Source organism: Erpetoichthys calabaricus, chromosome 7 (assembly GCF_900747795.2).
Source record: "Erpetoichthys calabaricus chromosome 7, fErpCal1.3, whole genome shotgun sequence".
NCBI lineage: Eukaryota > Metazoa > Chordata > Cladistia > Polypteriformes > Polypteridae > Erpetoichthys > Erpetoichthys calabaricus.
In genome coordinates, this window is record NC_041400.2 from 72,791,894 (window position 1) to 72,810,606 (window position 18,713).

At 37.0% G+C, this 18,713-nt stretch overlaps 1 protein-coding gene across 1 annotated transcript in view; it reads right to left on the reverse strand.

Annotated features, from left to right (window-relative positions):
- The window catches only part of ptpra (protein tyrosine phosphatase receptor type A), a 237,339-nt gene that overhangs the window by 68,724 nt on the left and 149,902 nt on the right, over positions 1–18,713 (reverse strand). Inside the window, exons 3-6 of the mRNA XM_028804668.2 lie at positions 6,975–7,038; positions 6,298–6,627; positions 5,788–5,808; positions 5,186–5,270 (exon numbers count right to left, since the gene is read on the reverse strand). Of these exons, the coding sequence (XP_028660501.2) occupies positions 5,186–5,270; positions 5,788–5,808; positions 6,298–6,627; positions 6,975–7,032 (494 nt within the window). The 5' untranslated portion in view covers positions 7,033–7,038. The remainder of the gene's footprint in view (positions 1–5,185; positions 5,271–5,787; positions 5,809–6,297; positions 6,628–6,974; positions 7,039–18,713) is intronic.

Consider the following 18,713-nt stretch of genomic DNA (forward strand, 5'->3'; position numbering starts at 1 on the left):
AGAAGGGAATATCATTTGTATGGCTTTTCTACTCAGGGATCATAATTTAACACATTTGTGCAAAATGACCATAAAGCAGAGTTAATGACGGTTTTGTACAATTTACCAGAGTTCATTCAATAAATAATGTCTCTGATTAATTGGAACCATTATATATTATATACAGTTAGGTCCATAAATATTTGGACAGAGACAACTTTTTTCTAATTTTGGTTCTGTACATTACCACAATGAATTTTAAATGAAACAACTCAGATGCAGTTGAAGTGCAGACTTTCAACTTTAATTCAGTGGGGTGAACAAAACGATTGCATAAAAATGTGAGGCAACTAAAGCATTTGTTTAACACAATCCCTTCATTTCAGGGGCTCAAAAGTAATTGGACAATTGACTCAAGGCTATTTCATGGGCAGGTGTGGGCAAGTCCGTCGTTATGTCATTATCAATTAAGCAGATAAAAGGCCTAGAGTTTGATTTGAGGAGTGGTGCTTGCATGTGGAAGATTTTGCTGTGAACAGACAACATGCGGTCAAAGGAGCTCACCATTCAGGTGAAAGAAGCCATCCTTAAGCTGCGAAATCAGAAAAAACCCATCCGAGAAATTGCTACAATATTACGAGTTGCAAAATCTACAGTTTGGTACATCCTGAGAAAGAAAGCAAGCACTGGTGAACTCAGCAACGCAAAAAGACCTGGACGTCCACGGAAGACAACAGTGGTGGATGACCACAGAATCATTTCCATGGTGAAGAGAAACCCCTTCACAACAGCCAACCAAGTGAACAACACTCTCCAGGGGGTAGGCTTATCGATATCCAAGTCTACCATAAAGAGAAGACTGCATGAAAGTAAATACAGAGGGTGCACTGCAAGCTGCAAGCCACTTATAAGCCTCAAGAATAGAAAGGCTAGATTGGACTTTGCTAAAGAACATCTAAAAAAGCCAGCACAGTTCTGGAAAAACATTCTTTGGACAGGTGAAACCAAGATTAACCTCTACCAGAATATGGCAAGAAAAAAGTATGGAAAAGGTGTGGAACAGCTCATTATCCAAAGCATACCACATCATCTGTAAAACACGGTGAAGGCAGTGTGATGGCTTGGGCGTGCATGGCTGCCAGTGGCACTGGGACACTAGTGTTTATTGATGATGTGACACAGGACAGAAGCAGCCAAATGAATTCTGAGGTGTTCAGAGACATACTGTCTGCTCAAATCCAGCTAAATGCAGTCAAATTGATTGGGCGGCGTTTCACGATACAGATGGACAATGACCCAAAACATACAGCCAAAGCAACCCAGGAGTTTATTAAAGCAAAGAAGTGGAAAATTCTTGAATGGCCAAGTCAGTCACCTGATCTTAACCCAATTGAGCATGCATTTCACTTGTTGAAGACTAAACTTCAGACAGAAAGGCCCACAAACAAACATCAACTGAAAGCCGCTGCAGTAAAGGCCCGGCAGAGCATTAAAAAGGAGGAAACCCAGCATCTGGTGATGTCCATGAGTTCAAGGCTTCAGGCTGTCATTGCCAGCAAAGGGTTTTCAACCAAGTATTAGAAATGAACATTTTATTTCCAGTTATTTAATTTGTCCAATTACTTTTGAGCCCTTGAAATAAAGGGATTGTGTTAAAAAATGCTTTAGTTGCCTCACATTTTTATGCAATCGTTTTGTTCACCCCACTGAATTAAAGTTGAAAGTCTGCACTTCAACTGCATCTGAGCTGTTTCATTTAAAATTCATTGTGGTAATATACAGAACCAAAATTAGAAAAACGTTGTCTCTGTCCAAATATTTATGGACCTAATTGTATATACAAATTTATGTATAGCATAAAAGTCTACACTTTGAAACACATTAGTTTGGTGACAAGTTAAATGAAGTCATCAGCTGTTGATTTTTCTTCTTGAATATAATTATAAATTACAGAGACTGTGGAATCTGTTTGCAGCAGAAGAACCAAACAGCCATTGTTTTATAGTGGTCAAATTATTTAAGTAGCTGAAACAACTATAGGAGGACTCTGAGATGCTGGAATTTTGCTAGCTAACTTGAGTTTTCTTTGTTCACATGTTCTGACAATTTCCTGGGTTTCTGAAGACGACAATGGGATCTGCTTGCTCATGCCTCAGGTTCATTAGAAGGGGAATGGTGTCTGCCTGCTTTTGGTTATTTCACTGGTGTAGTTTTCAGGAACATAACTGTTTAAAAATAATTAACATTGCCCTGTCAAAGCTGAAGGCCTTTAGAAGCAAGGAATTAGTGATTAACAAATGTTTAATTACCTTATACTAAGAGTTTTGTAATAAACAATCTTTTTGATTATAACGTTGATTCAAATTCGCATTGAAAAATGTAACTGTTAAGGCTGATACAGACTTGCTTTAAGGCATGTTGTTCATGGAAACAGACACAAGCAAGTAAGAAAGAATTTCATTGCACCATGTTCACATAACATTATTACTACATATGACCAATATTTAAATCACACATTAGATCATTGTATATAAGCAGAATGGATACCCTTCAGTGTTTAACACAATTAAATTAACATAGCTTGGATTCGCAATATTTTGAGCAAAAGGTTAATAAAGTTTGCTGCAAATTGTGCAATGCTGTGCTATCAAACAAAAGCAGTACATCTACAATGCATTGCCACATACAAAACTATTATGCTGCTTTTAAGATCAGACTGAAGCAGTTTACCATATCAGCAGCAATAGCAGGAAAGAAAAAAACTCTATACTCACTAAATCATACAGAAGGCATTTATAGTGATAGAACAGGACATGTTACCAATCAACTTGGTTCTAGGCAAAAGCCAAAACAGCTAATCACTGAGCCATCTAGTGGCACTGACACCAGTCATAGAGAAAAACATTTTATAAAGACGACACAATAGCTGAAAACCCAGTTAATAATTCCATTTATTGGTTCAATTCCTTAACAGTTATCTTATTATTCCCTTGATTATTTAAAATACAATGGTTCAAAACACATACAAGGAAAGGGGATCTTGTTTTTTTTTTTTGTGGCTGCTCCAAGACTCTGGAATGAGTATTTGTTACAAACTGCTTCCACGGTCCTGCCATTTAAATCTCATTTAAAGACACTTATTTTTTTCTATGGCTTTTAAAGACAATGAATAATTTGTTTGTTTTATTACAGCTTGGAAGTCATTATGTTCGTTTAAGCGTTGGAGTTTGGAGACCAAATTGCATTGTCTTTATTTGTATAGTTATTTCGGTGTTTTTATGTCACTAGTTTGCTTTGTTATACAGTACTTTGTACAGCACTTTGGTGCAGCTGTTTGCGGTTTTAAACCAGTGGTTCCTTTTGTTTATGCTGCAAACTGTAGCTAATGTGCTACATTTAACCCAAAAATTACATATGTTGTTATGTATTACAGAGATTTTTAACATGTTCATTTATTTTTTGATGCATTCTTACATAATGCATACAACACCTACTGCAATAGCCATGTCCATCTATCTGTCTGTCTGTGTCTGTATCAGACAACTAGGACCCCCATTTGACTAATTTTGTTGAAATTTGCATACTTATTCTTCAAAGACCTTTGTCAAGATGGTTCAATTTTTGTTGAGATATCTTGAACAGGACATACTGTACAAAAAGTTTTGAAATTTCAAAATCATCCATTGAAAAGCACTGGCGATTCTGTAAACTTCTCTGTCTTAAAAAACAGAAACATTCTTTGGGGACTTTAACTACAAAGTAGTTTACTGTCTCACACAGCTGCACCCTTTTCTTGCTGATTTAGGCAAGTAACCATAAAAAGCACCAAAAAAAGTAAGATCTATGGAAATGGTGATTTTATGCTAGCATTGGTCATTTTGAAGTAACAGTTATTTTGGTGTTGGTAATTACATGGTACACTCCATTGGGTAAACTTTCAAAATGGTTATATTTAAGAAAACTGAGAAAAAGTTACTCACAGACCCTCCACCACCAACACACATCAATCAATCCAATTTTTACATTATTTTTACATGGAATCTGCTGTGTATGAAAACGTTTGAGCCACCACAAGCCTATTAAGGGTACATTGATAGCTACATGGTATTAATATGACTCATTGTTGCAAAAATATTTAGAAACGAAAAATGTGATAACATTTGGGATGAAGTAACTAAAAAATGTGAATTACTTCAACTTTTATATCATTTAACTTAGTCGTTGAACTTTGCTACCTTGTTTTTACTTGAATCACTTGTCAAAAACTGGTTACTGTAGTTTCAGTTATTAAACATTGCATATTTTTCTTTATTAAGACATTTTTTCTTTACTTTTTCTCTTAATTTTGTCAAAATGGCAAAGTTGAAAATTTAATATTGCTATGAAGGTAGAAAACATTACACACTGTTTAGCTAGATTTTTATTTTTTATTTTTTTACTTTTATTTTATTATTGTCACAATGGCAAAATTCAGAAACCAGTATTGCTAAGCAAGAAGCAAACCCTTTTTAGGATTAGGTCAAACGTGCATTCCCAGGAAAGAGTAACACAGTACTGATTATGCTTGCCAATTCCATTCTATTTTCAGCGGTATCACAATTAAAGGTAAACAATGAAGCTAAGATGTTATACTAGATGATGGTTTACTGAAGATGTTTAATCGGTCTGGCACTGCAGAAAATATGTAAATGAATAAATACATACATAACATAAAATCTGCCAAACTACTGAAGCACACTAATAAAACATTAGGGTTTTCTAGGAAATATTACAAATATATTTAATCCCCTTATCCATTATAGAATCTGCTTAATCCAGTTTATGATGGTCTTTTATAAGAACACAGCTCCAGATTTTTTCCTCATACACTCCTCATCTGTAATATTATGGTTTTAACGGTACTTTTGATCACTTATCATTTTTAAGAAATGTGGCAAAATGATGAGTGCTGCTTAGTCATGCTTATTTTAAATAGAACTCAATGGATATGTCTGTATGTCTCTCTCTCTCTCTCTCTATAGAATTGCATTCCAATTTCAGGATTATAAGTCAAATTGTATATCACATATTTGCTTTAATAACTTGAATAATACAGTTTTTAAGATGTACTACTTTTTTTTTTTTTTAAATCAACCCAAATTAATGACAAGTATAGGAAGAAATTTTCCACTCTTGTAGCAAAATCTCTTCTCACATCATGGCTCACCTGAGCATATACAGAACGATGACTATGAAGACAATAACCAGCAGAGATGAGACAGCCACCATAACAGCGATGATTGGAGTATCATCTATAAAAATACAAAATATGTGTCAATGTTCTCCATTCAGCCTTCCATTTACTAGGCTAACCTAACAAAAACTATCCATCTGGTCATAAGTAAAAGCATGCACAAGATTAAAGCAAGAGTGACCTGACTAGAGTACCTACGCTATTTGAAACATTGAAGGATTTTATACAGTAGGTCAGTTTGATATGAACTAAGTAAAGCAATTAACCATATAAGACATCAGAACAATTCTCTTTAGATTTATTTTACACAAGAGAGTAAGGACTTTTTTAAAGAGCTTTTTGGACAACAGTTGCTGTCCTAAGAGTTAGCATGCATCACCTATTTAGACTGGATGTGAAACATAATTGGGCTATGCACAGATATGTGAACAAATTTTATGGACAGAATCAGACAAGTAAAATCAAAGATAATCCACAAAACTAAATGTTTCAACAACAGTACACATAAGGCTAACTTGAATCAGATTCACCAGACAAATGTTGGTATTAGATCGGTGTTTGCCAAGTTGCCTTACCAGGTCCATTTGAAGCTCCTCCTACAACAAAAACATAGCCATAGAGCATGAGAACATTTAAAAAAAATAAGAGGCAGTAATTTGTACTTTTAACTATACAATAAGACATTAAATTTAAGGCATAATAAATACATTCTGTATCAGTTGATAAATGGCAAAAATTCATGGAATCTTTAACTACACTGTAGAAGAGGGGTGTTATACTGTATTTCATTATATCGGACACTGGGCCTGTTTTACAGTAATCGACTGCTATGTCAAAAAATAAGATACTAACAAACACAAATATGAAAAAGTGTACATTTATGGAAATTTGGCCGTTGAATGACAATTAAAAAGGAGAATAATTCTAGAATGTTCACAACCAACAAAACAGTTCAGGAAAACTACATAGTAAACAAATCTGGGTAGGGTATACATGGGTAATGAAAAAAACATACAAATAAGGGTGGCAGCAGAATGAAGTGAAAAAATATTAGTAAATTAGTTGTTCCATGCCAAAGATCTTACCAGAAGTGGTCAAATTTATAACTTCAGTGGTTGTCTTTTCAGTAAAAGTTGTCCGATCCTCTGTAATGGGCTGAGGCAAAGTGGGCTTCAGGGTCCCATTTGTTGTATTTGTTGTTATAGTTGTGCTAAAATTGTTCCTAATCACAGAAGAGCTGGTTGAGAGGGTGTACGAAGCAGTAGTGGTTAATGTGTCATTAGGATCTGTAGTGCTAGCATTTCCCACGACAGTAACAGTTGAAGAAACATCAGTTGAATTCACACTGGAAATTGTGGACAGAAGTGTTTCAGTTGATGCGATGGCTGAACGGGTGGTTGTGAACTGGGACTCCGCTGGCAGAAAAAAATGAGGTAGGCATGAAAAGAGCAGGGAGATATTCATAACACACATTATGAAATTGTAAATTTTATCATCAGAGGAAACCGTTCAGGTATTTCTAGTAAATGAAATTGGTTTCAATACTCTTATTTAGTTACTTTCAAAACATAATCAAAGCCACCAAGCTTCAGCATCAAGACTGTGTCTTTTTCCTTTAGACTCTGACTCCTGTTCATAAGGTATGCAGCCATAATAGTCTGTCCTTAATAATAAAACACTTGTGGTCTTCTTTCTCAGACAAGTTGTAGCCTGGAATCCCATGTGCATTTTCTTAGACAAGCCCATCCACTTCAATACTTACCAGATGACAAGAGCACCATCAACAAGATGTCAAAGAGGACCAAGACCCACAATTCCATGATGCCCTAAAATAGGAAGATGAACAGAAAGCTTTAATTGTGACTTTCCAAGGTAAAAAAAAAAAAAACACAGTAATATCTCTACTCTTCAGTTTTTCTCAGTTCTTACTCTTTAATTAATGGATTATTTTTAATTAACAATAAATGTGAAAAAACATTTTTATTTTTCATGAACATTTCATATTAGTTGCATCTCACATAGCCTGAAAAATATATTAAAATCAACTGGAACTCAAAAGGAATAAATCATGACTGGCTACAATACCCTCAAGTTGCTAACTCTTTGGGTTTCTCAGTACAACTCATATCCGTATGCTTTAATCTGCCCCTACTTCCCAATAAAATGAAATATAATCTCTAGACCAGGGCTACTCAACTCTGGCCCTGGAAGTATACTGGTTTTTGATTCAATCCAATTGCTAAGCCTGATAACAGAACAGATTTAATTTCATTGTTTGTAAATGTTTTCACCCAGCCAGTTCAGGTCACTTTTATTTCATAGTTTTTTCCTTTGTAAGGATATTATCCAACTGATCTACGGCCTGCAGAACATTACAAATTCTTGGTTCTTTTTTTTCCCCCGCTCAGTTTCTTTTTTTTTTTAAATACACTCCTCAAAAAATTAAGGGAACACTTAATCACCCCAGTCTAACAGTTAAGCTTCAGGGATATCAATCTGTCCAGTTAGGGTGCATAAGTCATTGTGAATGAACATCACCTGCTTTGGTGCAAATCAAAGTGACAACAGGTGCCCTGGAGACGCAACAGCAAGACAACCCCCAAAAAGGGAATGGTTTTGTAGGTGGAGGCCACAGAAAATTGCTCTTTCCTTATTCTTTCAGCCTGATTTTTCCCTAGTTTTGCATTTTGCAATTGTTCTTGTCACTACTGCTAATATGAGGCGATACCTGCAACTAGCTGATTCAGGTTATACAGATAGTCCAGCTCCTCCAGGATGGCACATCCATACATGTTGTCGCAAGGTTTGCTGAGCATGGAGGAGATACCAGGAAATGGGTTATTACGCAAACAAGGAGAGCTGGGCAACATCATAGAAGAGCATCAATCCAGCAGCAGGAGCAGTATTTGCTCCTTTGAGCAAGGAGGAACAGGAGAAGCACTAGCTGGCTGCTGGTGTGCATGTTTCTGACCAAACTGCCAGAAACAGACTACATGAGACCCCAATGCCCTTTAGTGGGACCTGTGCTCAAAGCCCATCATCATGCAGCTCGTTTGGAATTCGCCCAAGAGTACCACAATTGTACCACTGGCACCCCGTTCTTTTCACAGATGAGAGCAGGTTCAAAATGAGCACATCTGACAGAAGTGAAACAGTCTGGAAATGCAGCGATGAATGTCATGCAGCCTGCAACATCATCCAGCATGACCAGTTTGGCGGTGGGTCAGTGATGATCTGGGGAGGCATATCCTTGGAGGGTTGCACAGACCTCCACGTGCTGGGCAATTATACCCTGACTGCTGTTAGGTACCAGGATGAAATACTAAAAGTCATTTCCAGACCTTATATTGGAGTAGTGGGCCCTGGATTCCTCCTGGTGCAGGACAATGTCCAGCCTCATGTGGCAAGAGTGTGCAGGCACTTGCTGTATGACGAACGCATCAATGCCACTGACCGGCCTGAACATTCTCCATACCTGAATCCAATTGTGATCCTCTGGGATATTATGAACTGGTGCATTCGACAACACCAAGTAGCACTACAGACTGTCCAGGAGCTCACTGATGCCTTGATCCTAGTTTGAGATGAGATCCCCTAGGACACCATCTGCCATCTAACCAGGAGCATGCCCAGACATTGCTGGGAATGCATACAGGCACATGGGGGCCATACACACTACAGAGTCACGTTACGAGTTGCCATGATGAAATTCACACAAGTTGGATCAATGTTTGACTTTAATTTTCGGTATGATGTTGAATTCAGCCCTCTATGGGTTGGTGATTTCGGTTTCCCTTGACCATTGTTACATCATTTTACTTTCAACGAATTACATAGTATTATACAATAAAGAATTTCCACTTGAATATTTTGTTCAGCAAGATTCAATATGTGATTTAAGTGTTCTCTTAATTTTTTTGAGCTGTAATTTTATTAAAGCAGATTCCTCATGATGAAGATACACAGGTAGCATATTTAAGAGATTAGATTTGTAATTTTATGTAATGTAATATGTAAAGGTAGAGGGGTTGGATCAATACAGCTGAGTAACGCAATATTTTTCAATCATGACATATCACCATTATACTAAGGACAAGATTCTGTTTTTTTAATTATTTTTTGCCATGTATAGGTATAGGAATCAGTACAGCTGTGTGGGTTATTTTTAATCTTTACAATGTTTCATTTATGCTTAAAAGGCATGCCAATTGAAAGTATTTTCATATTACAAATCTGGCACTCCAGGAAACTACAAAACTACTACTGCTTCTGTACTCAAAGTACTTATTATATGTAAGATCGAGTGGACTCTGTTTGATCTGATCATCTTTCTGAGAGTTAAAAAAAAAAAAAAAAAAAAAAAAGACAGAATTGTTCTTAACACTGAAACAAATGTAATAATAATAATAATAATTTATTACTTTTTTTTTTTTTTTTTTTAATATTTTTATTTTATTAATTTTCATTGTAATCATTCCATACAAACAGATCAATTTATAACCCAACAAATTTGAAAACAAATCAAACCCCACCCCTGAGAAGGAAAGCTTAGCTAAAGGAAAATTTCTTTAAGCTTTTTAATAAAGCAACATTAGACAAAAGAAGGGGAGAAGTAAATATCTATATAAATAAGAGATGGAGAAGGGAGTTAAATGCAATAATAGTTATTTCTCTTATTCTAAAATAATATTGATTAAATCCTGCCAAGTTTTGAAAAAATTTTGTACAGATCCTCTAACTGAAAATTTGATTTTTTCCAATTTCAAATAATATAAAACATCGGTTTTCCACTGACTTATAAGAGGAGAATTAGGATTCTTCCAATTTAACAAAATAAGTCTGCGTGCCAAGAGTGTAGTGAATGCAATCACCGTTTGCTTGTCCTTCTCCAATTCCAGTCCATCTGGAAGGACACCAAACACAGCTGTTAGTGGGTTAGGAGGGATTGTGATACTAAGGCTGTCTGAGAGGCACTTAAAAATTTTTGTCCAAAATGATGTTAGTTTGGTGCAGGCCCAGAACATGTGACCTAGTGAGGCAGGAGCTTGGTTGCAGCGCTCGCAGGTTGGATCCTGGCCTGGAAACATTTTGGACAGTTTTAAGCGAGACAGATGAGCTCGATATATAATTTTTAGTTGAATAATTCTATGCTTTGCGCATATAGAACTCGAGTGAATTCTCTGCTTTGCTACCTTCCACTCCTTTTCTGATATATTGATTAAGAGATCTTCTTCCCAATGTCCTCTTGGATCTTTGAAAGGTAGGGACTCTAATAAGATTTCATATATTGCGGAAATAGTGTTTGTTTCCTCGGAATTGAGCAGTATTTTTTCCAGCATTGTGGAGGGTGCAAGGTGGGGGAAATCGGGCAATTTCTGTTTAACAAAATTTCTAATTTGAAGATAGTAAAAAAAAAGTGTAGTTGGGAGGTTAAATTTTGAACGTAATTGTTCAAAAGATGTAAATATGTTGTCTATATAAAGATCTCTGAGCATTTTAATCCCAAAACTTTTCCAGGTATTAAAAACTGGATATACTTGCGAAGGTTGAAAGAGGTGGTTCCCTTGCAGAGGTGCCACTGATAAAAGATTTTCCATCTTAAAATGCTTCCTAATTTGGTTCCATATTCTGAGTGAGTAAAGCACAATTGGGTTATTAGTATATTTGCGATAACTTTCATTTATTGGAGAGCAGAGCAGGGAATATAAAGTACTACAGGATTTTACTTCTATTGCAGACCAAGCCTGTGTATGTTCATTTATTTGTGTCCAGGTTTTTATGGCTTGTATGTTTGCTGCCCAGTAATAAAACTGAAAATTAGGTAAAGCCATGCCACCTTCTGCCTGAGGTCTTTGTAGGGTCGCTCTTCGGATACGTGGGTGTTTTGAGTTCCAAATGAATGAGGTTATTATTGAATCTAACTGTTTAAAAACCGATTTATTGATATATATTGAAATGTTTTGAAATAAAAAGAGAAGTTTAGGAAGGATATTCATCTTAACAATGTTAATTCTTCCGGCTAGAGTGAGATGAAGGGTTGACCATCTATGCAAGTCTTGCTTAATTTTTTCCATACAGACGCCAAAATTTTGTTGATAAAGAGCTTTATGTTTACTTGTGATATTTACCCCTAGGTATTTAAACTGATCTGCTATGGTAAAAGGTAGGGTGTCTAATTTAATATTATATGCTTGTGAGTTCACTGGAAAGAGTATACTTTTATTCAGATTAATTCTAAGACCAGATATCTTTTGAAATTCTGTTAGTAATGTTAAAACTGCAGGGACAGTGTTTTCTGGGTCCGATATATATAAGACCATATCATCTGCATATAGAGAAATTTTCTGTTCCAGTCCTTCTCTGACAATCCCCTTTATCTGATAAGAATTTCGGCAGTGAACCGCCAGTGGTTCAATAGCGATTGCAAACAACAGTGGCGACAAGGGACATCCTTGTCTGGTACCACGTTCTAGTTTAAAGTAGTCTGAGCAAATTTTATTAATACAAACTGAAGCTTCTGGACTGGTATACAGTAGCTTGATCCAAGCACAAATATTCGGGCCAAACCCAAATTTCTCCAATGCAGTGAAAAGGTAATTCCATTCGATCATGTCAAATGCCTTTTCTGCGTCTAATGATAGTAATATCTCTGGGGTGTTTGATTTTGCTGGTGAATATATAACATTAAACAAGCGTCGGAGATTTGAAGATAGATGTCGGCCTTTAATAAATCCAGTTTGATCTTGTGATATTACCGAGGGCAGCACTTTCTCCATCCTTCTAGCTAGGATTTTTGAGAGTATCTTAACATCATTATTCAGGAGTGAAATTGGTCTATATGATGCACATTGTAACAAGTCCTTATTTTGTTTAGGAAAGACGGTGATTAATGCTTGTCGAAATGTTTGAGGTAGTATTTGGTGGTCTTTAGCTTCTGTAAATGTTACCAACAAGAGTGGAGCTAGCTGAGTGGAGAATTTCTTATAAAACTCTACGGGGTAACCATCAGGGCCTGATGATTTCCCGCTTTGTAGTGACTTTATACTTTATTACTTTTATATAGAGCTTTTCTCAGTACTCAAAGCACTATCCACACAGGGAGGAACCGGGAAGCGAACCCACAATCTTCCATAGTCTCCTTACTGCAAAGCAGCAGCACTACCAAAATATAGCAGATGTACATCATGGCAGTGGATGTACACATGTACAGTATATAGTAACATGACTTATAAATATTTGTAAACAATATTTAAAACATGACATAATTAAATGTAAATTATTGATTGAAAGCACTAGGACAAACATAATTGCTTATTTCACAAGGGCTCATCAGTGTAAAAGTCAGATTATGCACCAATGTGTTTAAGTGCAGTTGCTGAAAAATTCCATCCTTATTCAAAATTAATTTGGGATGCTGACATGCAAAGGGAGATGTGTAGTTTAAAGTGGAGGTCAATTACTTCATATGATTTACCTCCACAAAAGAAGATACATCATTGCTGTTCAGATGAGAAGAAGATTTCCGTAAGCAAAATTGAAAGATTGCAAGGAACTGTTTTATAAACTGCATGCTCTGACATTTTTACTTTCTTGATTAGGCAGACAAAAGAAATAAAAACAAAGGCTTCAACTCATCCTTCAATATTTTTAGGACTAAGATGCATATTAATATGGAATTCTTTCAGGCCTAAGAAACATTCATGAATACACTTTATACAATCTACTACAATTCGTAATTGACATTTATTTAATTTGTGATTTCACAGACATCATTATGATTTACTTTATCTCAGAAAGATGAGGTTCATATGAAGTGATTAGGAAGAAAGTTTTAATGAAGATTTTTTAAGGTCTCTGAGCTGAACAATTTAGCCATCTCCAACTCCTGCAAGCTAGACCTTCAGAAGGTGGATAAAAGCCACCTGGCTTTCAAGCATACTACATAAAACTGTATTTTTGGGGTGACAGCCAATAATATTTTTTTTATTTTAATAATCTTCAAATGATCTTTATCTCACAAGTATCAATTTATTGGTAATAAACGCAGCTTCTCTGCACTAGACATGTATTTGTTTTTTTTCCTACACATTCATTGATTACTTAAACTGTGCCAGTAGAGAAGTGGGAAGGTGAACAAAAATTCTACTATAAAAAAAAAAAAGAACCTACACGTGCCACTTTGAGTTACTGAAATGGAGCAAAAAGGGAGCTGCTAGGGTTTTGAATATGGTATATGGTCCCTTTGCAAACAATGCTTTGCAAGACAATGAAGCATACCACAGTTATTGGTCTGCTCATTCTGCTCCATGTTCACCAGATTAATAACTGGTACTATAAACAATTACATATATTTGTGAGAATAAAACATTTAAAACACATTTGTGTGCGGTTTTGATCTTGATATTGTAGATAATGAGATGAATGGATTGGTGGATATATAACAGGGTGAGCCAAAATGAAGTACCACATTTCTCAAGGTCTTTGCGCGAAGCAGAGGCAGCCGAGTGGGTTGGTGTGGGGGTCCTTTGATAGGCGATCCCTTTACTGTAAATTTTCAGTTGGCAACATGCCTTGGTCAGATATGAAACCATGCTTTCGCTGTTGCTTCAAAAACAAAAAATCCATCACCACTAAGAAACGCGCCTTCCGAACACACTTCAGCATTCCTCCTAATGGTGACATCCCAAATTGCAAAACAATTCTTCAGTGGGCGGCTAAATTTAGACAGACGAGTAAAACACTGAACAGAAAATCTCCAGGCCGTTCTTGGACTGTGCAAATGCCTGAAAACATACAGTACATGCTGCAAGGGCATTAATTTTGAAGTCTCCTAGACGTTCAGCGTGTAAATATGCTTCTGCCTTAGGTATTTCTAATAAGTCTTTGAGGAGGATTTTACATGAGGACCTTCATTTTCATCCCTATAAAATAATGGTAGTGCGGGAATTCACTGAGAGAGACTGGGAAAGCCATAGAGAGTTGTGCGTGAACATTCTGCCAACTGTTCATCAAGATGCCATCATCATGTGCAGCGAAGAGGAACATTTCCATTAGAATGGTTGCGTAAATAAGCAAAACTTTCACTATTGGGCTGAAACCAATCCTCGTGAACTTCATCACAGACCCCTGCAAAGTGAGCATGTTACATTTTGGTGCATCACTGCAGAATTTGGCATTGTAAGCTCTTACTTTTTTGAGGAGAGGGGAGCAATGGAAACCATCACTTCAGAACATTACATGGAAATGGTAGAGAACTTTTTGCAGCCCCAACTGGAGAAAATGGATGTGGTGGATGCCTGGTTTCAACAGCATGGAGCAACAGTTCACACGGCAAGGAGATCCGTGAAAGTTTTGTGGGAGAGGTTTCCAGGGAAGCTGATCTCCCTGCACGGTGGCCTTCATGTTCGCCTGATCTCGCTCCGTGCAATTTCTTCTTGTGGGGCTATGCGAGCATTCAGAAATTGTCTCAAAGAGTGTATTGTTAATGATGGCCACCTTCTTGAAGACATTATTTTATCTTGTAGCATTTTTGTAGAATAAACATTTAAAATGTGGTACTTCCTTTAAGCTAACCCTGTAGAATATAAAAGGAATCCAAAAGATTCACCTTTGTTGTAAACCACTAGATGGGGCAATGCTCACTTCCAAGCCAACAATCTACAGTAAATAGAGAGCGCCTATAGACTTGATGAGAAAACAGAGACAAAACAGAAAATGGTCATCATTTTTGTGTCACAGCAGTGTGTGCTCTGAATAATGCAGAAAATTAAACCCTAGCATTGTTGTCATCCATGGATTTACTTCCACTTATTTCAGGATCACAGGGAGCCAAGGTATATTTGGCAGTACTTTGTTCAAAGTTTGAACCAGCCCAGTAAACAATACTAGTCCACTTCAGAGCACACTTGTGCAACACCACCCACACTTACTCATAATAGACCAATACAAAGTCAAAAATCTTTTCCCAGTTGGTTTTTTTATTAAAACTATGCTAAAGTGATTTGATTGCCCCTTTGTCTACTGGATGTAATTTTTGTTTGAAGTTGAGCAAACACAGCCCGTGAAACCTCCCACATAAAAGGTTACTCTAAGAAATGTAATGATTTTATGATTTCATTTCGACATCCTATGCATTTTATTCAATCAATTGTTGAAAAATGCCTGTGTGTGTCACAGGAGAAGTTCCCAAGATGTACTGTTTCATAGGTTTGAGACCCTGAATGGCCTAAGCATGAGTCACTGAGTATGATGAATTCTGTCCAAGACTAGTTCCTGCCTTCTATGCGATACAGTTAGGATGGATCAAGATAAAATTGAATTAAGAGACTTAGAAAATAGTTGACTATCAATCAATAGCAAAAAAATACCAAATAAGGACATAATGATTCTAACCTGTAATGCAAGAAAATGTTAAAGTAACTGAGTGATTCTAACATAAAGATGAAGATCAAAGTCACAGATAAAGTATGTGCAGATAAGAAAAAAACCCACTTATTGTTTATAAGTGTAAAAATAGTACCTAATAAGTTTCAGTTTTATATTTAAAGACAAATGGACACTAAATTGGAGAGTGAAAAATTAGTGAATGAGAATTAGTTGGCAGAAGTCTCCTCCCGGTTAGATGTGCCCAGAACACCTCACCAGGGAGGCGTCCAGGAGGCATCCTGATCAGATGCCCGAGCCACCTCATCTGACTCCTCTCGATGTGGAGGAGCAGTGGCTCTACTCTGAGCCCCTCCTGGATGACACGCTGGAGGGACTATGTCTCTCGACTGGCCTGGGAACACCTTGGGATTCTCCCGGAAGAGCAAGAAGAAGTGGCCGGGGAGAGGGAAGTCTTGGCATCTCTGCTCAAGCTGCTGCCCCCGCGACCCGACCTCGGATAAGCGGGAGACAATGGATGGATGGATGGATGGATGGCAGAAGTCTCATATACCCTGGACATGCAAGTAAGAATTTTACTGTACTCCTTAAATGGGACATCCTACTAATACTAGTACTACCACCAGCAACACAATTACCAGCACTTGTGCAATGTGTGCTGCCTAGTATGGTTGGTATGAAAAATAAAAAAATTCTTAAATGAGCTGCAGCAAATTGTCTCCATGTCATGTTAATGCACTGATCACAGTTGCAAAAGTGGTCTTCTCATTAAATAAAAACATTGTAAATGTTAAAGTGACAATTAAAACATTTGCAAGAGGATTGATTATAAGCACTCCATAGCAATCAAAGCACATCTTGTAAAACACTTGTAAAATTATCTCAGTAGAGAAAATAAATAAATAAATGCATTTGCGCATGTGTCTATGTATTTTTTTATTTACTGCATTGCTAAGAGGTTGTCAATTGAGTTATTTACTGTCTGAATTTTATGGGGTTCTGATTTTTTCACTACAATGGTAACACCAAAGGCCACGGAATTTATCACAATACTGTGGCAACCAGTGTTTGCCTTTTGCACATGTATGCAGTATTAAACTGTATAAAATGCAAACGCCAATGAAAGCAACGCCTCTATATGGTTTTATTTTGTGATGGGTAACCAATCAGGTATAAAGGACGATGTAATGAGCAGGATCCAATCAGAGAAGGGTCACATAATAAGCACATACAAATAACAGTGAGATTAGAGTTTGACATTGAAAATGCAGAGCCAGCGTTTTCAGGAGTATGTGCCTCTGGACAGCGTTTTCAGCAGTCTCCATTTTCAGGGCCTGAAAATGAAAAGATTAGTGTGGAGAAAAGGCAAAAACGGAGACTAATTTCTGTGTTTTTAAACAAAAACATAGCAGTGTGGATGGGGCATAAGACTAGCTGGTTATCAGTTTTTGTGCCTTCTCTGTAATCTGTTTTTTGCATCTAGATGAAATGCACTACTATACCTCAGAACATCTGACTACCAGCTGAAATCAACTACACTGATTGGTTGGTAACATGTCTTGATCCATCACTGTTTGGACTGCTGATTGTTACATTTATTCCTTGTTAGTAGCGCTGCTGATATGGTAGGTTAAGGAAATTTTATTCAACAAGCAAGTTTGCATGCGATAATGCATTGTAGATGTTTTGCACGTGCATTTTACTACAACACTACACAGTTTGTAGTAAACTTTGACAGACTTATGCTCAAAATACTCGCAAAACCAAGCTATACTTATCATGCTCCATTTTCGATGAGGGCATCCGTTATGACTCCAGATGTAAAATGATCTGACACATAATTCACACACTGCCTTCTGCCTTCAACTATTTATTTGAATTAGTCAGGGGTTATAGCACAGGAAGGCAATAATTTTCCAATGCAAACTTAAATTAACTGCATAACTGATAAAATTGTTCTGTTTAAATACTTAACCTAAGTTAATTAAGCAATGAAGAGTCATTAACATCCTTACTCATGAACTTTTATATTTTCACATCGCACTATAACTTGATCCACAACAACTCTGAACAGTATTATATGTTAACTGCAATAGCTTAACCTTTTCAACAAGAGTGTCCAGGAGTAAAAGAATCCAATTTACAGGTACAGTAATCCCTCCCCCATCGCGGGGGTTGCGTTCCAGACCCCCCGTGAAAGGTGAAAATCCGTGAAGTAGAAACCATATGTTTATAAGGTTAAATTTATATTGTCATGCTTGGGTCACAGATTTGCACAGAAACACAGGAGGTTGTAGAGAGGCAGGAGCTTTATTCAAACACTGCAAACAAACATTTGTCACTTTTTCAAAAGTTTAAACTGTGCTCCATGACAAGACAGAGATGACAGTTCCGTCTCACAATTAAAAGAATGCAAACATATCTTCCTCTTCAAAGGAGTGCGCGTCAGGAGCAGACAATATCAGAGAAATAGAGAAAAGCAAACAAATCAATAGGGCTGTTTGGCTTTTAAGTATGCGAAGCACCACAGCACAAAGCAGTTGAAGGCGGCAGCTCACACTCCCTCCGTCAGGAGCAGAGAAAGAGAGAAAGAGACAGATAAAAACAAACAACCAAAAATCAATACGTGCCCTTCGTGCTTTTAAGTATGCGAAGCACCGTGCAGCATGTCGCTTCACGAAGCAGCTGCACAGAAGGGAGCAAAGTGAAGATAATCTTTCAGCATTTTTTGACGAGCGTATCGTCAGGTGTGCGAACAGCCCCCCTGCTCAATCCCCCTACGTCAGGATCAGAGAAAGTCAGCGCAAGAGAGAGAGAAAAGTAAGTTGGGTAGCTTCTCAGCCATCTGCCAATAGTGTCCCTTGTATGAAATCAACTGGGCAAACCAACTGAGGAAGCATGTACCAGAAATTAAAAGACCCATTGTCCGCAGAAATCCGCGAACCAGCAAAAAAATCTGCGATATATATTTAAATATGCTTACATATAAAATCCGCGATAGAGTGAAGCCGCGAAAGGCGAAGCGCGATATAGCGAGGGATTACTGTACTGTCATATGAAAAACAAGTGCCAGCTTCATATTTCTGCAAAATTTCAAATCACTATGTTCTTCATTTTT